The sequence below is a fragment of the Ambystoma mexicanum genome, chromosome 8, assembly GCF_040938575.1.
Source record: "Ambystoma mexicanum isolate Mex_15411 chromosome 8, UKY_AmexF1_1, whole genome shotgun sequence".
NCBI lineage: Eukaryota > Metazoa > Chordata > Amphibia > Caudata > Ambystomatidae > Ambystoma > Ambystoma mexicanum.
Genome location: NC_090929.1, coordinates 131,350,572 through 131,378,181, shown reverse-complemented (window position 1 = coordinate 131,378,181; position 27,610 = coordinate 131,350,572). Strand labels below are relative to the sequence as shown.

General features: G+C 46.2%; 1 protein-coding gene across 1 annotated transcript in view; it reads left to right on the top strand.

Moving 5' to 3' along the window:
• The window catches only part of LOC138471700 (uncharacterized), a 64,346-nt gene that overhangs the window by 25,274 nt on the left and 11,462 nt on the right, over nucleotides 1-27,610 (top strand). Inside the window, exon 2 of the mRNA XM_069609465.1 lies at nucleotides 12,205-12,317. Coding sequence (XP_069465566.1) covers nucleotides 12,296-12,317 — 22 coding nt within the window. The 5' untranslated portion in view covers nucleotides 12,205-12,295. The remainder of the gene's footprint in view (nucleotides 1-12,204; nucleotides 12,318-27,610) is intronic.

Below are 27,610 nucleotides of genomic sequence, written 5' to 3'. Positions count from 1 at the left end.
CCAGCGCCTAGGAAAGTTCTGGGTCAGCCCCACCTCGCCAATGAAGGATACATTCGCGTTGTATTAGCTGTGCGGACAACACACCATTCAAACGAATGCGGATCCGTAATCACGAACATTACGTTCATCATTGGCGCGCTTTCCGCTTGTGGGCTTTTCTTGAAAGTTCAGCCATCTATAGTGTTTTGTTGCGCATTTTATTGTTGGCGTTTTGTCAATAAATAAATAATTCACTGGATCCAAGGAGTTGTTGCCGCAATCTCCTAGTGGTCTTGGACGCGAGTGCCGCATGTGTGAGCAATAAACGCGCTGCGTTTACGCGGCTGAACAGACGCAATGGCTTCCAGCTTGATATGAGCGCCTCGTGTTGTCACCACTAACTAATGTGTCGAGGAGGCTCGCCCTCCTTTCACGAGTGTTCACCAGTGAAACAGGTGCTCACTTCCGGTGTGAGGATCTGTGTCGGTTCCTCCGAGTATCGAAATGAAAGCGAGGTCGAGCGAGGCACGAGAGTGAGAGACGGGCAAACGCACCGAGAGAGAGGGACCCACAGAGCGCCCCGCCCCTTAAGCAGGCTTGGACGGGCCTATAGGGCAATGACGGAACCAAAAACGCTAGTGTGGGCCTCTTAGTCAAAGTGGGACACTTTTTTCGGCCCATGTGGGCCAGTTTGATAAGTCGAAGAAATTAATTAATGAAAATACAGGACTCTGCGCCAACAACTCAAGTTGAGTTTAAATCTTAGATTATGATTTATTGATCATCAATGACCATTGAGCCCATAATTGATAACATGTTTCGGCTCCACTGAGCCTTTTTCAAATCCGGGCTACCCATAATTGTAATATAGGACATACAATATATCATAGTCAAAGAACAATTTGTATGAACGGCATCATAAAGTATGACATAATACCAGTTTTCAAATATCGTGACCACAAAATATGCATAATAACATGAAAGAAATTAGACAGAAAAACAAGGATGGGCAAAAGGGAAGGGTTCATGGGTGTAGAAAAATAGGCAAACATATCATAATACATTATTATGTTTGAATAAACAGAAAAAGAGCACAAAAACAGAAACAAAAACACAAACAAAAAGAAAAAAGAACCCATTAGTAATCATTATTCTTCAATTCATTGAATAATATAACCAAATTCTGCAATGGTCCCTTGAGACAAACTGACAACTTGGTGCATGTCCTTACCCGAAATTTGATGTAACCAGTTCTTATGACTATTTGTCCATGTAGTAGTAACGGGGTACAATCCCCAATATCAATCTAAACAAAAAATGTAAGTAGCGAAGGTAAATAAAACTGATTGTCCAATTTAGAATATACATTAATTGTGTATGTCAAGGTTGCCAATGGCAACTAGGCATTTTCACTTATAAGAATAAATCCCGCCCTTCACCAAACGGGCAAAACAACTCTACTTAATGGTCACAGGCCATTTCTGCCTTATTCAAAACAATTAATTTTATGAGCCATTATAAGTTCCGTAGCGAAGACAATTGTAATTAACCATCATTATGTATCCAGATAAATGATCAACTACGTGAAATGATGACGCATTTCAAATATAGAACACGTATTTCAAGTACGGAAAGCACAACATGTAACTTATTTTGTTGCTACTCGTCAAGTGCCATTAAAGCTAAATCTCATTGAAAAGTAAACCATAAGATAAGCGGTCCTCTCTTACCAGTTCCTGGAACACAAACAGTCACACGCGTCGGCAGGTAAGCCGAACGCTTACCAGGTATGCCTTCTTATACTAGGCGTCATCACTGTGCGCGGTTACCACGGCGACGCAAGGACAAGCGTCGTCATTGAAAACCGCATTCTATCCCCCAGCATTCTACAAATTACATATGCTATATAATTCAAAGTATTTGAATAAAGCCTGAAAAACTAACAAAGCATGTATACGCTTCTCCTGACCCAATTTATATTTGTTAAATACTTAAATGGTTGCTATCACAATACTGAATAATCACGGGCACTAATGCACCTAACTACAAAAGGTTGGTGAGCATTACACGCAACATTCAAATAACATACTGAGCTACCAATTATGATGGGGTATCCCTTTAACAACACCCTGAAATACATGTAACCTCCTAATAAACGATGTGCCCTGTTCTAAATCAAGAATAACAATGAAAATTATTCGAGCTTGAGAAGCCAGATTGCAATGTACTACATCTCACAAGAATGAAACCATTTCATTATCTGTATTAAGTCCTGTATTTGTCGAATTGAAGTAACAAATTGCTCTTGCTTCCGCTTGTCGTAACGCCTTCACTCTGTCACCACCTCTTTTGTTCAAGGATACTTGTTTAAGACCAATGAATCTAATTTCCGATTTAAGATGTAGCTGATGTGTTTTTTGCCAATGTTCAGCTAACGGAAGTGATGGGTCTTGACTGCCAATTTTGGCTAAATGTTCAAGGATACGGATTCTCAACTGTCTCTTGGTGCTACCAATATATAGTTTGTGGCAGACACAGATGATGCCATATACTACAAAAGTTGTTTTGCAATTGATTCCTTGTTTAATGATCCAACATTTTCCATTTTTATCTTCGAATTCCGTTGTTCTTTGATATGCATATTTACATTGTGGACAGACTCCACATTTCCTGAAACCAGAATCTTTCTTGTGTAACCATGTACCTTGAGTAGTGCTCTCAATGTCCGGTAATAATGATGGACTAAGGATAGATTTAAGTGTATTTGCTCTTCTGAAGGTAATGCGTGGATGATCACTCACAAACTCACCAATATGACTGTCCAATTTAAGTAGGTACCAATGTTTGTTCAAAATTTTTCGTAATCTCTGGTGGTCTGAACAATATTGAGTGATAAAGCTAATCGGCATGTTGGCTTCCAAATTATTCCCTTGTCTCTGTCTCAAAGTATCCTGCTGCTGCATCAATTTGGTTCTCTTATATGCTTTACTTATGTCTTTTTGGGCATATCCCCTCCTTCTAAAACGTCGTTGTAATAGATTACATTCCTCTTCAAATTTTAAGTTACTATTACAATTTCGTCTCGCTCTGATATATTCACCCAATGGTATATTGGTAATAGTTGGTCGAAAATGACAACTTTTAGCATGTAATATTGAGTTGACTTCAGTTGGTTTTCTGAATGTAGTTGTTTGTAGTACTTGATCTTCCACTTACTACTACATGGACAAATAGTCATAAGAACTGGTTACATCAAATTTCGGGTAAGGACATGCACCAAGTTGTCAGTTTGTCTCAAGGGACCATTGCAGAATTTGGTTATATTATTCAATGAATTGAAGAATAATGATTACTAATGGGTTCTTTTTTCTTTTTGTTTGTGTTTTTGTTTCTGTTTTTTGTGCTCTTTTTCTGTTTATTCAAACATAATAATGTATTATGATATGTTTGCCTATTTTTCTACACCCATGAACCCTTCCCTTTTGCCCATCCTTGTTTTTCTGTCTAATTTCTTTCATGTTATTATGCATATTTTGTGGTCACGATATTTGAAAACTGGTATTATGTCATACTTTATGATGCCGTTCATACAAATTGTTCTTTGACTATGATATATTGTATGTCCTATATTACAATTATGGGTAGCCCGGATTTGAAAAAGGCTCAGTGGAGCCGAAACATGTTATCAATTATGGGCTCAATGGTCATTGATGATCAATAAATCATAATCTAAGATTTAAACTCAACTTGAGTTGTTGGCGCAGAGTCCTGTATTTTCATTAATTAATTTCTTCAACGTATGGGACGGTTAGGCTTTTTACCGTCCTTATACAGTTGACCTGCGACTTCATTGACCGGATTTTGAAACTTTTAATCTTGTACGTATAACTATCGGGATTGTAAGGAGTAGCCCTGGTGGAGCAAGGTTTTTCAAAGCCACAGTTTTTCAGTTTGATAAGTCACATCACTATGCGGCTAGCAGTTTCGACCAGTGTTACTGAATGAAGATTCTTTAAATTGCAGAATTTGCATTACATTTTAAAAGTAATTGCCATTTGCAACTCTGGGCCACTTTATCATTGGTGAATGAGATAGTTGTATGCCATAGTACGACCCCGGTACACCCCGTTTCGGCGGCGTCATTTTGGCACAGGCATTTCGGCGCAGAAGCCTTTCTGGCGCAGCTGATTTGGCACGAGGGACGTTTGGACCTGCCGGACATTGCAGCCACGTCTAAACGCCCTTATGTCAAATACAAAAGGATTGCTTTTCGCAGATGCGCACGTTGACAGGTACTGTGCCTTTTAATGTGTTTCATTTGCGAGAAGTAATCAATTTTGAACATTCGTACACTGTTAGATTGGACTACTCCTGCTAACTGATTTGCCAATGCACTTTTATTTTCAGCCTCTTGCACTATGAACAGACGCTTCCACATCCCTATTCCCTGTGGTTTGGTGTTTACAGAAACAAAATGCCTGAGCTCCACACATGTTCTGAATACTGAACAGCACTCTTGTCCTATTGTATCGTTAATAACATCGGGGTACTTCTAATCAGAGGTACGCTCTTGACAAAGAGGTACTGTATTTTAGGATCGATGTTTGCACAGCATGTCGTCCCATTTTGCCTACACTCAGTAACCGTGGCCCAGCAGCTATTTATGGCAATGTTAGGCATTCTTGCCTGGCTCTTCTAGTAGAAATGACGGCTATCCCCCGTGCAGCTAAACGTCGCCATCGGAGGACGTATTTGCAGGTCGGCTATGGTGATTGTCCAAAGGGTGCGGGGGTGTCTGAGGTTCACCATATCGCTCATGTTATGTTATATGTATTTATAGCAGCGCACATACGCCCAAGGCCATCTTGGCGCTAGACAGTCGAGATGAGGAAGTGATTGAGCAGAGAAGAGCATTAAAAAAAGGAGGGGTCTTCAAGGACCGCCGAAATGCCAGATGGTTGGTTAGTAGGTCGATGAGCCCAGGGCAGCTGATTCCATGCCCTTGCGACTACCACGGAAAAAGCACAGCCACCAATCCATGAGCGTAGAAAGAGAGGTACTGATAGCACTGATGGAGCAATAGCTATCAGGGCAGGTTCTCGGCAATATGGCACCCGAGGCAAACCTCTAAAATGGCCCCACACACGAGCGCCTCAATCCCATGCTGCAACCTTCCTGCTGCCCTGAAGGCACACTAACGTCATGCCTGTGTCAACATGTGCTGTTGAGATGACGACTGCTGCAGAGACTCATGTTGTGTGTCGGGTGACAGGAGTAGCATGCATGTTGAAACGCTAACACTGCACATGCCTCACCCAGTGCCCAGTCCCTCAGCCACTCGCTGCGCTTCTGCCCTTCTCATGCCACTTGTCCATTTCCCATTCTCCATAGCCTCCTGTGCCCCTTGAGAGATTCGAACAGCTTCTGATCACACTGAAGCCAGCTCCACCACGGGCGGCAAGATGCCCTTCCTTGCGCTTCTGGCAGCTTTGTTATGGGAAAGCTAATGGAGGGGTACTGCCTCGAGCAGATGTTTATGATGGCAGGAGCAGTCCAGTTGCGGGAGCTTTGGCACGCCATATTTCCTTTTCTTCTGACATTATTTTTCACTTGCTTTCAGTTTTTTCCTTTCATTCGTTTATTTTCTGTTTTCCCGTCTTTGCCTTTCCATCACCAATTACTAACCCTAATCATTTTTCCTCTGCTTCCCCGTATCCTGTCTCACAAAACTTGGCTCCTCGTCCCTCCATGTCGTGCAATTTCATGCCCGTCGTCGCGCCAAAACATTCCTACGCCCAGTGGTCCCTGCGCCATACTGGCTGCGGTGAACTGGGCACGCCAAAACAGGACGAGTGGCCAAACCACTACGCCATGACGGTGTGGGTCAAACGGGCCGCGCCAAAATGTCCTCCTCCGGTCCCACCCTGCCCTTAACTCCAGCTGCCAATGTGAAGGACATTAAGGCCTGTGTGCTCATGGGTACCTTAATGTAGAGCAGTCCCAGGGGAGGGATGTACCCAGAGATGAAAGTGTGATATCAAATCGTTGGCACGACATAACGTAAAGTGCGTACTCTTAGGTCAAATGATCAGGACAAGAGTCCTGGATGCGTTTTGTTTTCTTCTGAGGCAAATCTGGAACCAGCTGGGCTCGGAGGGTGAAGCACCGCCCTAGTCGCATCCCCCCCGGAGGCACACAGGCCTTGCCCATGGCTCGGAAGCCACCATCTTAACGGGATCTCCAACACGTTCCTTTTCTTCTCGCCAGCAGAGCCCTTCTCATGCATGAAGGCTCATTTACAACTGAAAGGCCTTGCACAGCACCTCTCACCTTGGAAATCTGTGACAGTTGTTAAAGGGAGCAACACAGCAAAAAACCCTTTTGAAAGCTGTGTTTCTATTTAAATGTGGCTAGTCAAATGTTCTTAAAATCCTGCATACGGACGCTGTGAAAGTCTGTGATCCAGAATCTCCATATCTAACCAAGTTTATTAGACTTCTTTTATTGTGTGCCAAAGCTCTGAAAGTACAAGGGGTAAATAGATGTTTCAGGCTTGCCTTATTTTGCATTCAGGGATTTTTTCTTTTTCAATCCGGATGTGGGAAATTAAGCTGCAGTGATATTATTTTGGTTTAACATGCAACTATAAGGATTGACATGTTGGTTTCTAATTCAATTTGTGTATTTTGCAAGCAAACTCTATAAGACCGTGTTATTGCAGGCTCGCTCTGGCGAGGGTCATTTCGCCGGTGACTCCCCCAGCGCTAACCCTTTACTTCTGTTCTTTGTTTCTTCTTGTGCATATGGCCTCCCCATGCCCGAGCATCCCACAAAATGAACAAATGTACTTACATTTGCTCTCTGGCCTTGCACAGGTTGTTTTATTAAAAGCCAAACTGGCTCCTTTTCTATCACCTGACCCTGTCCTGCTCCGAAAGGGCTGCGTCTGTCTCCCTGTCCCAAAATGTCTTCTGGTCGTATAACGAACTACTGTGCGTTTTGCCCGTAAGTCCATTACCTTGGTTCCCCAGTCTATTTACGCGTTCCCTGCCTTGGCGCTCCTAAACCTCTCCTCATAAACCAACCCTGCCCCAAAAGCACAGTCATGGTACATTGCTAACACTAAATGATGATAGGCCCACAACTTCTGGTGTAACTCAGGATATTCCTCCAGCAGTATTGCAGAAAATATAGCAAAACTAGCGGCCTCATCAATTTGGAGACTTATCGACAAAGAGTTTCCTATCTTTCCCTTCGCCCTTTAGCGTCCTTGCACTCTACTACTCTTCTGTAATCCAGCAATGAGAAAAAATACCAATGTATTTGTCCTTTCAAATGTTTTCCTTTTGTGTCCAGCGACACATGCCATGTAAGCATACATGGTGTTCTTTCCTGCCCTGGAGTGGGGGCCATCTCAGCTTGCCCACACCCCGAGAGCAACCCTGTTGCTGTTGGCACCACTTTTTATCCCCCTGTTTTGTTTGTATTGGAGGCCCCCCCCCGCACACCCCCACCCAGAACCTGGAATTGCCCCTGTCACTGTTGTAATCAGATTTCCAAGGGTTTGTCCCGCTGTTTGGACCCCCACCTGGCCCCCCTTTTCTCCTCCTGTTGGTGCCGCACTTGCCCCCCCTTTTTGTATGCCCTCTTCTAGGTATGCAGTGCCATTGGACCCCCCTCCCACTCCCGAGGGCAACCGCCGGAGACCAGGGTGTCTGACCAAGGTTGCTGTTGTCTCCCTTGCCATTGCCCGCCGATCCCACCTGCTTGCTATCTGGTTCCCCCTCCAGAATTCCCCTGCCCTGGGACCCCCCCACAGCCATACCCGGGCCCTTGCCCATTTCCCTACAGTTATCCTGGCTGTTGTTCCCTTGTCCCCACTGCCCCCCTCCCCACTGTCGGGTATCCGTGCCCTCGTGAGGCCCCAGTTGGTGGACCCCCCCTGACCCAGTGCATTTGTCCTTTGCTCGTTGTCCCCCTCACCCCCTTGCGGTCTCGCTGGGGGCTTGGTTGGCTGATGCCGTGGGGGCACCACCACCACCACCACTACTGGTGAGTGGGCCATAGCAACCCCTCACCTTCCTGCTTTTTTGCTTTTCTTCACTGGGGGAAAGCTGCTCTGGGGGGCCACATTGGACCTTCTTGGCCTTTTGCCCACTCCCCCATCCGCCTTCCCCGGCGGGGTCTCCACTACCCACACCTGGTGCCGGATTCCCCACCAGAGAAGACATGATGGCGTCCAGGTGGTCTTTGCCCTGCATCCTTGTGATCAGGGCAGCTCATTTTCCTGGGTCCATGTCCCTTCCTTGCTTGTGTAACAATGGAATAAATGCAACCTCTCTCCACTTGATGCTTGTATTTCCTTTCATTGTTACTTATGGCGCAACCTTTCCCCACCTAGCCCAGGAGTTTTATTATCCCTTGCCACTAACCGGCGAACTTTCCTCACCTGATGTAAGTGCTGTTCCTTTAACTTTCCGTGCCCCGCTTCATTTCCTTATAGCCAGTATACGACCTCTCCCCGCCGTGTATTTTTTGGTCTGCACCACGTGCCAGTATTTACCGCCTGCTATGTCTTTTCGTTTTCTTTGTTAGCGACCTCACATGTCTGCGACCCCTCCCCTCTCCGTGTTACTCTGTCCCGTCAGCCATTTTCATATGTGGCCCCTCCTCGCCACTTTTAGTATTCCCCTTCTTTATTAAACATCAGCTTTACACATACGCCCACAGCCCCTCATTACCGTCCTGCCGTTCTCCCACCACCCCGCAATGCACCTATTCCTCTGCCTGGACCCGCCGGCACCACTGGTTCAACCCATCTTCCCAGGCCCCTACTTACCTGTGTCTCCCCGCCAGTGCTAGTGCGCCCACCATCAAAATGTCCTTCTCTCTACGCGAATGCATCGACACGACGGACAGCCACGGCAGGAGCTCCAAGAGACTGATCTTCAGCAAAAAGCACTTCTAATGCAGTCAGGTCGACAGCATGGGCCCAGACGGCCGGAGCACAGCGGCGTGAAATCCTCCCAGGGTAAGGCAGACAACTATGCTCCTTTGTACTTTTACCCCCCCTTTATGGGTCATTTTGTGCCACTGTGCTCCCCCCGCCGGGCCTGAGCGTGCGAGACCCGCCTGACCCCCTGCTGTTCCACCTGGCACCTCTTGACTCCAGTTGGCCCAGCCCCACCCAACGTGGCATCCCCGTAAGAACATGTTTTTTATCTTTTATTTTCCTCGAGGCTATTTTAGCCATTCGGATATTTGCCATGGTGTTTTCAACGGTTTATAGAGACATTTTTGAATGTCACATTTTCGAAATGCCATTTTTTTCCACACCAAAATGCCAGAAATGTTTTTTTTAATGTTTTTTTTTTATTTTTATATTTTAATTTTAATTTTATTTAAAAATCTAGTTTTAACACATGTAAAAACGTTTGTTTCAATTCTACTGACATTATCCACTAAACTCCTCCAAAATCAATAGCTCTTCACATCAAAGAAAGAAGGTAGGTGATCAGAAACAAATATTAGAATACATCAGCCCATTGTACACGACTTGCAAGGAGGCAATTCGTTCCCTGTTCATTTTCACCAAAAAACAGGATTGAAACTTGAGGTCACAGCTCAAAACGGGCATTTCAAAAGTGCATCTAGATAGTTTACAATTGCACCAACATGTTTTACATTTGCGCCAGATGAAATCATGAGCCACCAAGTGACGTATCGTCATCTAAGGGAGAGAATTGACCCAGGTGTATAGATCACAAGGCACTAGTTTTCTCACACTCAATGATTAGGCGTTTTAGCGTTTCAACTGCTAATGAACAGAAGCAACATAGATTGTCTTTTGCCAGTTTGTCTTTTCGTTGCCAAAGAATTTCCTTAGATTTCAAGATGTTCAATCGAAACCTAAGGAATTGCTCGTGATAGTAGCAAGAAGAAGAATGCATTAAATAATGCGACTGGAGATTTAACTTTTTTTGACTGATACCTAGCCTGTGTGTTGAAGATAGTTTTTCTCGTTTATCTATGTTGATGATCCAAGCCCAAGATTCAAATGTCTTTTTAGCAACTTCTGGTCTAGTGAGAAGATCAAACTCGGAGATTCCCGCGGCATCAACCCAGGCTTGTGCTCTGAGATGCCACATATCTAATAAGGTTGCATTAGTATCAACATCGAGTTTGTTGAATATTCAGTAGGCAGGCATTGGATTCTCAATAGACATTTTTTTGCAATAATGTGATTGATTTCCAAATCACATGGCTATGCAGTGAGTTCAATGACAATTCATCTCGTAAAGATATCATTGAGACGCATTGTGGTAATTGGAGAACATAGCGCCAAAACGCCCTTCTAAAGAGTTCCAGATGCGCTTGCTGATGTTCCAGTTGACCTCGGCACCAAAGGTTACTATAGGTACAACCTTTTGTAGGTAGAACGTTAAGACCGGGGATAAAGAAAATTTACCATAACTTCTGTTTATTTTTGCCGCTTGAAAGGCAAGACTCATGGTTTTTAGTTTCAGGTCTTCCACCCATTGGTGTTCACAAATGGAACTGTTAAACTGCACACCCAAGTATCTTATTGAGTCTACAGTGTCAAGGAACTGGCCATCTACAGTCCACCTAAACACCTTTGTCTTTTTATTTGAAGTAGTGCCAATTGCCACAATTTTTGTTTTTTCAGTGTTAATTGTGTGCTCATTGATCGTTAAGTACTCATATAAAGAATTGAGCAACCTTTGGAGACCAATTTGAGTTCTATCAATTAGCACCAGATCGTCTGCGTAGGCAGTGCAACTTACTGGAACTTGGTTAACCTTTGGGGAAAAACAGTGGACATGTCCTAGATGATCCAGTAAATCCGCGGCAAGGGGGCACCCCTGCTTTACACCCCTTGCCGTTGGAATGGGATCGGACAGGTCTCCATTTCTATTTAGGCGTACCCGGATTGAAGTGTTCGAATGAAGAGCCATGATTGGATCAAGAATATTTAATGGGCACTTCACTTTCTCAATTTGTTACAGAGCAGGCCTCTATTTATACAGTCGATGGCCTGCTTCATGTCAATAAATGCTAGGTAGATGTTATACCTGGCTTTCTGAGCTTCACATTTCAGGATTGTGAGAATCACGAGATTGACATCGACACCCACACCTTTTGTGAAGCCAGTTTGCCGTACGCCCGGAATACCAGCTGATTGCGCCCATTGAGCCAGCTTCAAGCGCAGCTGAGAGCCAAAGATCTTCCCGATTTGTATCTAGGAGAGCAATCGGTCGGTAGTTATCTGGGCAATCCCAGCTACCTTTCTTATGGATGGGGTCTATAATGGCTGTTAACCATGACATTTATTTTTTAAATGGGGGGGGGTTCCCCTCAACCCCCATTTTTTTTTGACACTTTTTATTTACTAATGAAACAAAAATGTAACATATAAAATAAAAAAAACATTCAGAATTTTTTTCCCACCAATTTTGTTTTGACAAAATGGCATTTCGAAAATGTGTTTTCGAAAATTTAACTGGATACCGTTTTAAATGCAGCCGTTTTGCCGTGTGTTTTTTGGTTTAATTTTTTAATGGGGGTGAAGCGTCCCTCTAACCCTCCTGAACCTGCCACTCACCCCCATAACTCCCCTAATAACCTACCCCAAACACACGCTGCGAAAACGTCCTGGGTGAAAACATCACGGCAAATGGCTAAAATAGGCACGAGCAAAACCTGGTAAGTGAAGATTATCTCTAGGGAAGAAAAGTGGATCTATTTGCTCTTCTGTGATGCTGCTTTTAGTAGATCTCCCTCTTGCCAGGTCTATAAACTGCCTGGTTTTCCTTGTGGCTAGGCCAGCCCTATACTAATATTTCAGACGATTTGAAAGATTGGTCATTCCAGTGAGAAGTCTTTCTCAGTGTACCTTCAGTAAAGCTCGGACGGCCTGATGTTTCTATTACTGTGTACTTTTGGATAAAATAAAAACTTAATTTTCTATATATTTTCCGATGAATATGATGGATTTAAAAAATAAGCTATTGCATTGTTTGGGGGTCTGGGAAACATGAACACTCTGTATAATGTGGGAGCTGCCAGGGAATATCCCAGTTCCCTGCTGTGAGAAACATGGCACACCTGATCATAGACTTCAATCGAGGACTCATGCAAATTTGAAACAATGAGTGGGTGAATGTGGCGCGAGTTCTATGTTTGACTGATTGCTCATCTTGACAGGTGGAAAGCAGCAGGTGATAGATGCAGAACATCAGACGAATGGACAAATGAACAATCTGCGCCTTCAAGGGGGCCAAAGGTGTCTGTAACGATGTCCGAATGGCCAGGAGAAAGTAAGTGTACGATACAGACTATTTTTGGAATCCTCATTTGATATTTTGATTTCTTTCAAGTGGTGTTTCCTTGTCATAGGTCTGGATATTGAACCTTCTCTCTCTGACCATCGTTGACTCCTGCTTTCAATAGTGGCCTGGCTCTATTTAAGACCCCTTCCATGTTACAATTAAGTTTCTCAGCTCGACCTGAGGCTTCTGTAGCCATTATTTGCCAGCATAATTTGCAACGATGTTCATTAACTAGTTTATCCAGGCCATCTCTGCATCTTTAACGTTTTCCTTCAGTTTCTGTTAGTAGAACTTGCCAGTGTATTGTAGGGAAAGTTTAGTGCCATTATTGTTTGATGGCCAATAGGAATGCTGAGAGGGCACGTAAACAATCCGTGATTGGCGAGTTTGATCGGATTGTCAGAAGATGTATGTAGAGAAAAGTTGAAGGTTTCAGGGTTCTTTAATGTTTCAAGTATTGCTTCTCTAATGGCCCTTCCTTCACCTTTGTTGGCATGTCCAAAAGGTTATAAATTATTTTCTGGCCTTAAAAAGATTACATTTACAAAAAATGCTTCTAATTGGGATACCTGGCACGGGGAAGACTTCAATGTTAAAGTGAAATCACTTAAAGATTTGCCATTCTTTGTCTCCAAATAAAAGTTGATTGGCCTTAAAGGTGATTGATGCTGGATGATCTAGTTTGAGACTTTTCTTTTTATTTGCGTTTCCAGCTGAAGCCTTTCGTTGTGATTTTTACATTAAAACAAATATAGAACTGCAAAACTAAAAACAGTGAAAGCAAGTGGAAAAAATGTCTTTTCCATTAAACCTAAACGCTGGTAGATGGGACGGCGTGGAGTGAAAAACTTCTTGCAGGTGCAGCATAGTACCGCTTGATGATTGTTGGCATTTTCTTTTCATCTTTTAGTCACTTAATCAAGTGTACTTCGAATTGCAGCACCGTTTCAGACAGACCCTGACACAAACATTTGCATTCTTTTCATCGCTGCTTTTAGAAAACTAAACTTGCGCATCATAACTGCAGAAGTTTTATCGGCTAATAAAAATACAATGGTTGGATTGTTGTCGCTGTTGGCCTCGGCTCTTCAAGCACGCAGAATCAGTCGTCTTCTGAAGCCCCTTTAATACAGTTCCTTTTGTTCTATCCTCATTAAGGATTCTCTGTGCCAGGTAGATGCTATGGTATTTCAAACTTTAAATCTTGAACCTCTTTCCCTTGTTCATTGAAATGCATCATTGAAGTCAAAATATGTGTTCACGTGCATATCTTTTGTGTTATCCTATAACGTTAATGTGTGCTTACTGCTCTGGTTGATCCAGATTCTGAAAGTTTTTCAGAGATTTTCCCTGGTCAGGAAGTACCCGCAAAAAAAGCAAAAACCTTTTTCTTTTGTGGATCAGGTAATTTGCAAGTTTTGCTACAGGAACCCACCAAAACCAATCATTATGGAATTGTGATGTGAAACACCTCAAATGCTCTGGTCCGGTTCACCCTTTAATTTTTCCCGTTGGATTGTGGATGGTAACTAGAAGATTTATCAGAAGATGCCTATAATCTCTGGCACGGAGTGAAAGAGCACTCTCATAGACTAAGGTGCTACACACAAGTTACAATGCAGACACCTAGTCATTCTCATTACCTTGAGAAGGTACCCCAAGAGCTGAGAACCTTTGCGGATCCCAGGCCTGGGGTTGTTAGCTGTAGCCAATAACAGTTAAGTATCCTAGGGGTGGGTAGCAACAGGCAAGAACCAATGGTAAGACCCTCACACTGCAACTTTGTCATAGATAGTAATTTGGGAACCAGGCCAGCACCTGACATGCGAGAGCCAATAGATTGACATGTATAGTGTCCACTATAGGTGGACTAAAGTAGTCTGATAGGTTTTCTGGAGAGTGGCCCATTTTGCGATGTCGTTCTGATGCAATTTTAGGCAAAAACTGGCCTGCGAGCCAGGATATGTTGAGACGTCCACAGATTTCTTGTACTGATCCCTGCTGTTTTTTGCTGTAATAAACCGCAGTTTGAACTCGCTGCTTGACTGAGTTTTACATTCCTCCTCGGGAAAGCGTTGAGCCTTCTAAGAGTCCACAAACTCCTAGTGTCCCTCTGGCATACCTGGGAGTTTATCCCAACAGCTTAAACACACCACAGCTGAGAACACCAAAGAGAGTTATCTTCCAAGGAGGAATCCGGGAAGCCGTGAAGCAGCAAAAGGGATGTGAGCCAGCAGGAAGGGAAGTTAAGAGTGGAGGTCGAGAAGCCAAGCAGGGTCCAAGAAACAAGGGCTGCTCTGGCTGCTGCCATGTTAAACCTCTGGGATCCAGAGCCTCCAGGGAAGCGTCCATGCGAGACACACTGCCGGGAATAAGCAGACGTCAAAAGAGCTGCTGCAGACTGCGACAAAGCCTAAATGCTATTGGAGCCTCAAGGGTTGATGCAGCTGCTGGTGCAACCCTGGTACCTACCAGAGGACAGCAAAGCGGTATGCAGGTTACCAAAGTGGTGCTTGAGGTCCTGGGGTGAAGGTGGAAGCTGTATCAAGAGGGTCTGGAACCCTGAGAATGAAATGCGAGTCTGGGGACATACACCCATGTGAAAAACAAAAGCCAATCCGAATATTGTAAGTCTGGGACTCGCACCCAAATAAGAAGTTAATGAAAAGATAACTGCTTGGCAGGAGAATGAACCAAGCAGTTATATTGCGAGTCTGGGATTCGCACCCGACAGAGGGACATTCCATGAGAGGACAGTTGCTTGCAATTGAAGAAACCAAGCCACATCTGAATACTGCGTGCCTGGGACCTGCACCCAAAATAAGTGAATTATACATGCTATGCTTGGTAAACGGAGGGTGCCGAGTTGGTGGGATAAATGGGAGAAGCCTAAGGAGTGTATTCTTGTGAACTGCCTATTGACCTTTGTCTGAGCAAGTACAGGCCTGAGAGGCCCCCAAAAGGAAAGTGCAGGCCACTTCTGATTACCCAAGAGACTGGGAACATTTTCTGTTGATTGGATCTAAAAAGAGCACTTTACTTTCAGAAGAGATAAACCAACTGTGCAGGGGTGAAGTTATTAGTGTTGGGGATAGAAGTAGGTTTTTTGAGACACAACATTCTGACAAGTTCCTTAGAGGCAAGGAAACCCTCTTCGTTTTAGGAACAAAAAGCCATTTTCCTAACCATTTTTCATATAATAAAATTCTCTGCCCAAAAATATACCACCATTGTGTCCCAGCCTTACTTCTGCACCCTCACAGCCTCTAAATGTTGAATCCTGGTTTGACCCTCGAGTGAAATTTGATACTCCTTTTGGTAAACAAAGTTATTGGTGCCACTATTGTTCAAAACCCTTGAAGAATAAAAATCCTCCAAAAAATTTAAGAAACCTGGAAATATTTGCACTCCTTCCACAAAGGATTGATTCTACTTTGCTCTCATCCATTTAAACGGCTACTGCTGAAATCCTGAAACTCGCAAATGTAAATGCAAAATTCGGAAGTGCCAGTTTGTAACTGAAACTAAATTGGTGTTCTCAGTCTCTGCAAAAATATTTAAACTCTGCAGTTCTCGTCTGTTTCATAAACCCCAAACTGAAATCCAAGCAGACCATCTCAGATGTGTTCAGTATAGCCCTAAAAGACACCATTTATCAAATGTGTTCAGCATAGCCCTAAAAGACACTATTTATCAAATGTGTTTAGCATAACCCTAAAAGACCATTAATCAAAAACATAATTGACCTTGTCCGATTCCTTGCAGATGTTTGCGTGGAGACAGGTCCTGGTACAGGAACTTGATTTTTAACAATGTTTTTTAAAAAGTTGGTACTGTTTCTTTTTCGCCTACTGCTTTTTTCCTTGCTAAAACATTGTTGATGAATTGTAATGCAATAAATAAAGTCAGAAATGCGCTTACTATAACCCTAAAAGACACCATTGAGCTTGAACAAAAACATTGGTGCATCTGCAGGACATTTGGGATGGGGAATGAACCCTTGCCTAAGATTGACTTCCAAATGTTTTCTTTGCTCTGCATCTTTGCTAGTTCTAAATATGCCCAATGTGGAATAGTGCGATTGGGTATCAATTCATTGGGGCAGTACTGCCCCCTAAGTGGTGACAGCTGATCTGCTTCCTTTTCCGACATTACATCTGGAAAATTGCCACTTTGATTATTGACTGCCCCTGCCTTGGCTACTGTCCCCACAACATTTGATTGGGCTTATCCAGCAATTATCTTGATACCAATTTGAAGAAAGTGTTATTTTTCAAACTCAGATAATCAATACCTGGGTTGGATATCCCTAATGTACCAGGAAAGCCCATAGAGGCAACAATAGCTAATTGAATGTCTTTTAAATGACCTGATGTAGTTAGCGTTATTAAGGGTTTGGTTTTAACACTTGCATCCCCTGATGTTTAGGCTGCACCCTCTACAATGCAAATGGGTTCAGGTGTTGGTTTTGCAGAAGTGGGAATGGCATGACTTTTGCAAACGCCTTAAAAAAAATATATGCTTCCACATCTATAAGTATATCCAATGGCCCCAACACTAGTGCAATAACCGCCTGCAAAATAACGTCTTTGATTGTGAACACAAGCTTTTTTTCATTCCTTAACCTGTGTCTGCTAATCATGGTCTGGTTCTGGCATTTCCCATCTGGTGGGAACGTTTTCATACACCATGTCGTGCTTTGCCACAATAAAGGGACACATTGTCCTGTTTTCCTCTTTCTACGCAGGTGTTAATGCTCTATCAATGTACCCCTGCTTGCATGCTCTGTTTTATTTCCTATTGGTGAAGGTATAGGTACCACAAGTCTTGCTCAACAGGGTAGTGTCTGTTGACTAGTTCTCTCTGAATGTCTAGTTATGTTGGTCAACTTGTTGTGATATGATCAGCAAGACTGTGGCTGTGGAGTCATTCAATCGCTGGGTGATCTGACGAATTGAGGGAATTTGTCCTTTCTCCCCTGTGAGACTCGGGATGAGAGCTCCCTCCCCAGGGATAGAGCCAAGTGGGACCTCACCGGGAGAGACCAGGACTCCCGTTTCCGCGAGGAACTCCTTCAGGCTAGATATACCATGGCCTACATGGGATGTATTACAACACAAGAAGACCTGAACTGTTACAACTTGGACGAAGAAACTACTAAAGGATATCGCTCTTCCATGGAAAAGGATCATGTCCCTTTTAATTCATGATGTTCACCATACTGGGATGAGTACGTTAAGAGGTATGCCCTGAGGGTGTGGAGAGAGCAGCAGCTGATGCAGAGAGTGTGGGAGAGTTGCAGACGCTAGCTGAGCGAGGTACTCGAGTGCATGACAGCTGATGTGGAGAGTGAGGAAGCACGCTAGTTTCAAACTTGCTCACACAGGCAATACGGGACACCAAACTCTCATCAGTCTCGAACGCTGAAGAAACGGCAGGAGCCCAAGAAGAGGTGGTGGCTAGACCACAGGAGCCAATCCATCGTGGACAGCCGGTCCGAGGAATGTCGCAGACAGCACTGGCAACAGGAGGACTCGGGGTGGAGAGGGGTAAAAAAAATAATCGGGAAACTTCTTTTCTTTGGACAATCACGACTGATGAACAAGCACTCTTGTTCTTGAAGCAGGTAGGGATCACCCATAGTCCTAGGGAAAGTGAGGCATTCTATCTTTAATAAAATAACTTCCATCATGTCATCTGAGAGTTTTTGTCCTTCTGAATCGCTACAGTGGCCACCTTTTAACACTGTTATTAGTTCGATGGACCCCTCTTTTAGCACCAATAGTTCTAGGTGGGCTGCCTGTTTCAAAAGCTTCAGTTCAAAAACAGCCTTACATTCAAGTAAAGGATCCTAATCTTGCAAGCATGCAACTTTTTAGTGTTGAAGGCGTAGACCACACCAACATATCTTTTAACAAAAAACACATTTTGTTTCCTCAGTAGGAAACGGTTGTGGGTGGACCATAAAGTGTTTTTTTTTTTTTTTTTTTTAAATTTTTTATTTTTGTCGGCAGAGGTTCACAAGGCACATACGTCAAGGCAACAAACAATTAAATCAAGCATAGCATAAAACATTGTAATGGTTACAGAGTACAGTTCCAACAGTGGATATAGAGCATCAACAATACAGAAGTACACAGCAAAAATCACGGTGCATGGATAGAGACCGGAGACAAGCCAGAACCGGGCATGTTCTCACTTTGATTGTTTAGATATGTATTAAATTCGCTCCAGATGTTCCTGAGGCGAGATTGGGCGGGCAGCATTGCCAGGTATTCCTCCTCACAGTTGCGCGACCATGTGAGCATACCCAGCCATTTCTGAGAGGCCGGTGGGGAGGAGCGCTTCCAGTTCTGAAGTATACATTTTTTGGCAATCATGCAGCTTATATTCAAAAACTTTTTCAAGCGCTTAGTTTCATCAGACCCCCAGACCCCAAACAGAACTGCCAAAGGATCGGGATCAATTACAGTTTGTTACCGCACTTAGTGTATGGAGGACACTGTCCCAGAAATCGGACAATTTGTTACAGGTTCAGAACATATGCAAGTGATCAGCATCCACCGCCCTACAGCGCGGGCAGAGGTGCACCTCAGAGCGAGCAAACCCCGATGTCCTGCTTGGTGTATAGTAAAGCCTATTGAGGAGCTTGTATTGCAAGGCACGGAAATTGAGAGACACTTTTTGTGTGTGGCAGCACATATCCTCCCACAATTCATCAGAAATTTCTAGACCCAGTTCAGCCGACCATCCGTCGCGTGCCCCAAGAGTAGGAATGGGGATGATATCTAGTAGGATTTGATACAGTGAAGAGACGACGCCACGTGCACCGCCCGAGTTGGCGATGTAGGCTATCGCCGGGTTGTCTGGGGGCTCATCTGGAAAGGAGGGCCACATGGTGCGGAACGCGGCACGAAGCCTGTAGTATTGGAGAGTCTCTAGGGGGGATCTGGTGTGCCCCGGTCTCCAGGTTTGGGGGCCTATGAATTTGCCCTCGGGATAGAAGTCGGACAGGGCCCGATACCCCAGTGCACCCCAGTGTCGGGCCAAAGCGGTATCAAGCGTGGGCTCCAGGCCCGGAAAGGCCCACACGGGAAGCCATTTGTAATATGGGGAGGGCCCACTCGTTGAGTGTAGCAGACGTGACCAGGCATACAGAGTCGCAGCAATGGGATCAACGGGGGAATCGGATGTGTAGCGTCGATGTAATATCAGGGACATTAAGTTGATACCAGTGGAGGCAAGCCATTCCAGTTTGACATGTGGGCGCACTGGGGAACCCGGGTACCAATGAGTAGCATGCAGGGCCTGGGCCGCGATCCAGTATAGTTCTAGGTCCGGAGCAGCAATACCACCCCGTTTGTATGAAAGTGCCATGTCAGTCCACTTCTTGCGCACCGCACCGGAGTGCCAGAGAAATTGCGCGCAGAGCGTATGCAATTTAGTAAAGTAAGCCCTCCCGGGCCATATAGGAATGTTGCAAAAGTTGTATAAGAGCTTGGGGAGCAAGATCATTTTAATAAGGGATAGACGACCAGCGACAGACAACGGGAGAGTGCGCCATTGTGAAATTTTGGTCTCAGCTGTTCGTGCTACAGCTGAGTAGTTATCGGCAAGCAGGGTGGGCTTAGTGAGGGACATCTGCACCCCCAAGGTATCTCACACCCTCAGGGGCCCAGTGCAGGGGATACTCGGTGGTGGGCTGCAGGTTAGCTTTAGTGAGCGGGAAAATCTCTGATTTGGATTAGTTAATCGTAAATCCGGAGTGGGTGCCGATCCGGGTGATGTCTCTCAGTATGGGATCCAGATGGGTTGTGGGATCTCTGACGTATAATAGGACATCGTCAGCATATAGGGATATTATTTCAGGATCGTCAACCAATCGTACTCCTTTACACGCGTGCCGTGCTCGGATAAAGTCCTCCATCGGTTCTATCACCAATGCGAAAAGGATCGGGGAGAAGCGGCAGCCCTGTCTGGTGACTCTGAATAGAGTGAACATCTTGGATGTTAGTGAGTTGACTTGTACCCGCGCAACGGGGGAAGTGTACAATAGTTTAATGAACCCTATCATGTTAGGGCCGACGCCCATTGTTTCGAGGACCAGCCACATATATTGCCAAGAGACCATGTCGAAGGCCTTCTGGGCGTCCAGCGTAACCGCTACGGCCTGGACGTCTTGGTCTATACAGGACATGACATTGAATAGTCTCCTGATGTTATGGGAGGTGGACCTGCCGGGGACAAAGCCTGCTTGGTCCTCTTGTACCAAGTGCGTCATGATGGGCAGAAAGCGGTTAGCAATGATCTTAGCAAAGATCTTTGTGTCTAGGTTCATGAGGGAGAGAGGTCTATAGGACTCCCACTCGTCCTCAGGTTTACCTGGTTTGAGCAATACCGTGATGGCTGCTTCCCGCATGGAAGGGGGAAGGATAGCGGCTCGGAGTGCCTCATTCCAAACCTCCAACAGCCGGGGGGCCAGAATAGCCACGTGCTCTCGATAGAAGTCCGCCGTGAGGCCGTCGGGTCCCGGCGCCTTGCCTATGGGCAAGTCTGAGATAGCCGATACTATCTCGTCTAGCGTGAACGGGGTATCCAGCTGGTCTCGGGTCTGTGGGGATCTGGTCAAGGAGTTCTCGCATATGTTGTTCAGTGTGCTCTACGAGCTGGGAATAAAGGGATCTATAGAACTCGGTAAATATATCAAGTATTCGATGGTCTGCCCATTGAGCGTCACCGTTCTGATCTTTTATGGAAGTGATCTGCATGCGGCCCAGTTCCCCCCTCCCAAGTGTCGCAAGTGTCTTGCCAGGTCTGTCCCCCTCTCCATATTTCCTAGCGGCCTGCGGGCGGCTGAAATGGTGAACTTCGCTGGTCGCTAACGTGTTAAAACACCTGGAGCTCGTCAGAGATTTGGGCCAGAGTGGTGGGGTCAGACCCGGAGGAGCAACATTGCTCCAACCTTTTCAGTTTGGCCTCGGATCGCCCAAGGGTGGCTCTAATAGCTTTCAGCACCCCTGCCTCTCGGGAGATAGACATGCCCCTAATGTAAGCCTTAAAAGCCTCCCATCTGACCGTGGCGGTCATGTCTTGAAGAGAGTTAAGCTCAAAGAAGGACTCCATGTCCGCTAGAATCTCAGATTTAAACACAATGTCTTTTAGAGCTTCGGACTTAAAGTGCCAGGTGCAGAGTGTTGGGATGGGAATTCCCAGCCCCAAGGACAGTATGGTTGGAGAATGATCCGAGAATGTGCGGGGCAAAATGCGTGTATTCTCCACCCTACCCATGACCTCCCTCGAGACCAAAAACAGATCTATCCTGGATGAACTATCGTGTACAGAAGAGTAATAAGTGTAGTCCTGCTGCTGGGGGTGAAGTGTTCTCCAGGCGTCACAAATGTTGAGCGACTGCATGTGGCCATGCAGCCTGCGTGCCGCGCCAGACAGAGCTCTGGGTGTAGTGGCAGTTCTGTCCAGGGCAGTGTCCAGTATAAGGTTCAGGCCCCCCCACCCCATATATGATCTGCACCCCCACGAAGCCCAGCAGTATGGTAGTTACAGTGTCAAAGAATTCCAGAGAGTCTACATTGGGACAGTAAGTGTTAACCAGCAAGTACTCTTTATTGACCAGTGTGCAGTGTATCATAACATAACGACCCTCAGGATCAACATAGCTTTTATGCAGCACAAACTTAATTGATTTGTGGATCATTGTGAGAACGCCCTTAGATTGCGTGGAGTAAGAAGTAAAGAACCTGGCAGAACCCCATGATGGGGCAACAGTCCTTGGAATGAGGCCCTCGGAGTGTGTCTCTTGTAAAATCAATATCTTGCAATTGTGTCTGTTAGCATATGCAACGATCTTGCGGGCCTTAGTGTGGTTGCTCAGCCCCCGAATGTTCCAGGACATTATGACTGTAGCCATTTCAGAGGTAGGTATCTACAGACACAGTACCCATAAATCAGTGAACATCCCAGCTCCCGTGATGGTATGAGCTCCCAGAGTTGGAACAGCAAGTGTGCATGGGGCCCTTCAGCATGCGCGCCGCGAAACCTTGTGTGCCTTTTTGCAAAACAACCCCTTTCCCACCCCCCACCACTAACCATGGATCAGCAGTGTAAAGATCACCCACCCCTAACAATGCACAGTTGGGCCGTCCCGAACCTGGCCCAATCTGCCCCGAGGCCCAACTAGGGCCAACACACACCAAAACATTGAGAAAAAACAGTGCAATCGCAATGGGGTGTGGCGTTGCTGTGCACCAGCACGCTTGGAGCCAAATGGCTCAGTTGCAAAACGAGCAGTGGTGGCGGACTCGTGGCGCAGGCCCTGCCCGTGAAGCAGGCAATCGGGGACCGCACACGAGCCCCTGCGGTTCCGAAATAGACCAAAACAGTTTTGACAGTCAAATATCGTACATCCCCGCATCTCAAATGCGGCGAACGGGGTATATAACAGAGATTAAGGACCTGAACAATAGGAGGACAGGAAGTGAGGTAGGACAACAGAACAATGTGAGACCAGCTCTGTGGAGTGCGTACTAAGGATATGTGCACAAACGCTGCAGCACGCAAGGACTGCAGGGGCAGAGCGTCACAGTGAACAGAGCAGCCTTACCAGTACCACAGTGCAGATTGAGTAAACAAGTTCAATAAGTGTCCACAGTCTGTGCCATTCACAGTTGATTAGCGTCCACTCAGCCTTCTCCAGGGCCCTGAAGCGGTATTTGCATCCAGATGAATTTCACCGCCTCGTCTGGGACTGTGAAAAAGTACAATTTGCCATTATGAGTGAGCTTAAGACGAGCCGGGAATAAGATGGCATACGGTACATTGCGTTCCCTGAGCATTTTCTTGACGCCAAGAAATTGGCGTCTCTCCTGCTGCACCGCCACAGAAAAGTCTGGAAAGATCCTGATGACATGAGACTCCAGTCGCAGCTCCCCTTTCTCCCGCGACAGGCGAAGAATGAGGTCCCTGTCACGATAATTAAGAATCTTGGCTATAATGGGTCTGGGGATGTCGCCAGGTCGGGGTCGCGGGGCAAGGGCCCGGTGAGCCCGCTCCACCGTGAAATAAGGGGAAAGGTCTGGGTCCCCCAGCAAGTCCTTGATTAGTTGTTCGACTGCATCTTCCATGCGCCCCTTCAGGGCAGTTTCAGGGACCCCAATGATGCGAAGATTGTTTCTGCGGGAGCGGGACTCCAAGTCATCGCATTTTGCTTTAACATTCTTCATGTCGCGCGATAAGGTGGCCACTGTGTCCTGAAGTACGTGTATCGCATCTTCATTAGTGGAGATCCGGTTTTCGGCCTCAGTAATTCTCGATCCAGCCTGGTCTTGAGCGAGGCGACATTCTCATTGATATTGTCAAGCTTCTCATGAAAGGAGGCAAAGTTCTTAGCCATCGATTCCATCATGGCAGTGAGGTCCGGCGCCGCCACCCCCGGATTAGGGTCGTTGCCAATTTCTTCCAACGGAGGCGACGTGTGTCCCACCTCCGGTCGAGGGACCGTCTTAGTGAATTTGTCCATGGCACCCCCTTTAGCAGATCCTTTGGAGCGACTCGACATGGCCGGAACCAGAGGGCACGACAAAGCTCGGTCGATGTAGCCAGTGAGTCGGGTATTGAAGAGAACCCGTGAGGGCACGACAGCAGTCCCTGCCGGCTCGCGCCAGGCAGCCCAGCCCAGGCCCCCCGCGGTCGCAGATGGGGTGCCGGCGCGCCTCGGTCGTCAGCGGCCTAGGCCCCTAGCGGAAAGGGCCGTCCGCGGGACCGGGGCAGAAGCGAGCCGGCCCACGAGTGTAGTGTGTGCCCCAAGGTGTCGGGGGCAGAGTAGCCAGCAGCGAGTCCAGCAGGAGGCACCCGGTCAGGTCACGATGAGAGCAGGGCCCAGTGTAGGCCCAATGGCGGCAAGGCACGGCAGGCCATGGATCTCCAGTTTCGAGAGTCTGATTTCTCCCAGAACTCGACGTGCGGATAGAGCTCGATGGCCACAGTGCAGGGATCGTAGCAGGTACACAGGATCCAAGGCAGAACCGCAGATGTCAACGGATAAGAGGCGGCTAGGCACGGAGCTCTTACGCTAGGCAGCCATCTTGCAGGCTGCTCAACAGTGCCCCCACCATAAAGTGTTTTTGACACTGGACCTAAACATCCTTGAAATACCCTTGAGTCCTTTTCATAATTTCTCAGAATTAGCCAGTATCCTGGGAAAGGGATAGCTCTGAACTGGAGGTGAGTTATACCTGATGTCCCTGTGGCTGCCTTCCTTTAGGAAATAGCATGTACTTTAGTCTGAAAAGTATTCATTTGATCCAGGAGTTCCATCTTTCTACTTTGTTTGTTTTTGAGTTTGTTTTGCATCTTTTTGAAGGTGTGATCCTAGCGGCTGTGTCTCTCCCAGCTCCATCCCCCCCCCCCCCCCCCCCCCCCATCCCAGGAAAATGGAGCTTTGCATTTAAAGTGACAAGCACTCTTTCTTGTTGATCGTAACATATGGCCGTTCTCTCTTCATACAAGTCTCGATATGGTATTCTTAAGGCGGTTATTTCGGGATATCCTTTAGGGAGTTCCTCACAGGAATGGAAGTCCTTTTTCCACCTCTCGGTGAGGTCTCACTTGCTTCGAACCCCTAGAGAGGATGTTGCTAAGTGGGCTCACCTCTCTAGCCTCATTAGGGCGGGGCCTCCACCTTGGGGAGAAGAGACACATTCCTACGATTCATCATACTCTGTAAGCCACCTCAGACCAGCAGCCCACCAGGGAATACAGGTGAACAAAGCAAGGAAAGAAGGGGCACCAACAATGAAGTGACTCCTTCAAAAGGAAGCCGGTGCAAGTACGGAGGCCTTGTATTACTGCTCCTTCACTTGAATGCTTTCTTTTGTTGCTCATTAGAAAGGAGGAAGGTGTGTTCTGTTCTGCACAGGTTAGCGGAATGTTGGGTGCATATGACCTGAATGAGTAGTGTAGTTGGCTGGTGTGTGTTCTAAGAATGTCTGTTGGGCACTTGCTCATAGCAGGAAGAGTTAGGGGATGAAGTCTTCCGTCGACCGTTCCTTCAACTTCCTGCAAGTACCTTTTTGAGGTGCTGAAAAAGCTTCACCTTGTGATACCAAGGCACACTCTCCCATCATTAAACCAGTGGGACATACTCATTCTCTCCACACCTGAGAGGTAAGGGCCTCCCCCAGAATCCCAGTTTCACAAAGTAAGCAGCTTTCTCGACTGTGATTTCCCCAGATGCTTCCAGTCTGCAATTCGATTTTATCACTATATTAATTGTACGTTTTCATTTGGGACTACCTGTGCTTCTCATGAGAATCCTGCTAATCCCGTTTTGAGTTGACTTTACTTGGAACGCAGGATGGCTTTACCTCTGTTGAATATTGGACTCGTGGCACAGGTTGAGTTCACTGTCACTGTCTTGGATACTTTGAATGCTTTAAAAACATTTTACAACTATGTGCTTAATAGATTTTGATTTTAATGGTTTTTCTGTGTAGACACATGCTCGCTTCATAGACTTGACTGTCCAACTGCTACTTCAGTGTAATTCATTTACTTTCCAGCATTCCTTTAGATTTCTCTTTTCCTGTGATGCCCTGGCTTGGCTTTTCCCAACATTAAAATCAATCCTTCGCTTTCTTAGCAAGACTATGTATTACAGGCCCCATTATGCTTTCACCTTTCTATTCACACAGAGGTTTGTGACTAGACCTGTGTGTTTAAATGATTTCCCTCCCCACCCCCCTCTCACTCTTTGGATTCTCAGACTTTGCTTAGGCTCCCTCCAGAGTGAGCCTGGTTGAGGTCTTGGTGGGGCCTTGGACTGTAGGTCCCAAAATGCATCAACGTTTCTATTCACGAAATGGCTGACTACTTGGTGTAGGCTTTCCCAGCATTTCTCTGAGTTGTTTTACTTGGCGCGGCTGTCGACTACAGGTTCCACTGCATCAGTCTTTCTCCTGCTCCTTGATCTACTCCGTCCCACATCGAGTTGGTTCTGGGTCTACGGGCTTCACTGCAGGTTTGCATGCCCTTCACCAGATGGCTCGCTCCTCCTCAATATCCTCCCATGCGGCTGTCTACTCTCTTGCAAATATTGGGCTTTGAGGTCTCTTGTGCCTTCTCAGTTCCTCCTCCAATGCCACCTCTGTTTCCGAGAGAGACATTGTGGTTGTCACACGTGGAACCTCTGGCACTATTTGCGGACACATGTCTCTGCTGTTACGGTGTGCTTTTTGACGACAATGACTTGGGTCTTTATGGTCTTCATGTGGACCATGACTTTCAGCTGTGGCATGTCATAGTCTCTAGCCCCCCCCCCCCACTCCTCTGCCTCCTAGATCTTCGACTCCTCCCTGGAGCACTGACCATGGTCATGCCTTCATGCCATATCTGCCTTGACTCCCAGCATCAAACACGACCCATGCACCAACGTTTTGGTTGCCCCCCTCAGAGTCCTACTCTTCAACGACTTTCCTCTCTCCACAACTCGACGTTCTTAAAGGGCCACGGCTTTCTTCACTTGGCGGTTTGCTGCTAAAGCACACCTTCGTTGCCGATATTGGATTGCTAGTCATGCAAATCCGTCGTACAAGTGGTGACCAAAGTACGGGGAGCCAATTAACACTCTGTAAGGGGCAGCAGAAAGACATTCACCACCCTTTGAAATGGATGGAAAAGCATCCCAACCAGCAGCAGAGGAAACGGGACACCTCATCAAAGAAGGATCAAGCATTCATACAGACCTCTATGCAATCTGACCCTGGCAAGTTAGGACCATCCCGATGTTGCCCTACGCAGGCGCCCTTACTGATTTTCCTCCCTGTGTTGCTGTCCTGCCTTCCACCTCTGGGTTCTGCCAGCCCTGCCCTTGTGACTGGTTCATGATAGAAGTAGCCCTTTTGGAAGGATGTGATGATGGTGGTGCAGTCGCAGTTGTTCCGCATTGCTGTGATTTTGTAGGGACACATGTAAACTGTTGGACCACAATTCAAGTGAGTGCAGTCCGTGCACGCTGCTTAGAGGTAGAGGATGTTGTCCTATTGGCACCACCATGCCCTGTGTGCTTCTGCCCAGCCACCCAGCAATGCCTTTGGAATGCAATACAGGGGATGTGTTGTTCTGTTAGGAGTCTCGCAGGAGTACACCGCATAACGACCGTAGTCATAAGGGACGCTTCTCTCTTGTGTGGGAGCCTAACCTGGCACAAACGGCAAGGGGGAGGGGAGTGGGGTGTATGATCCGCTTACCACAAAGTGGAAGCACTGAGA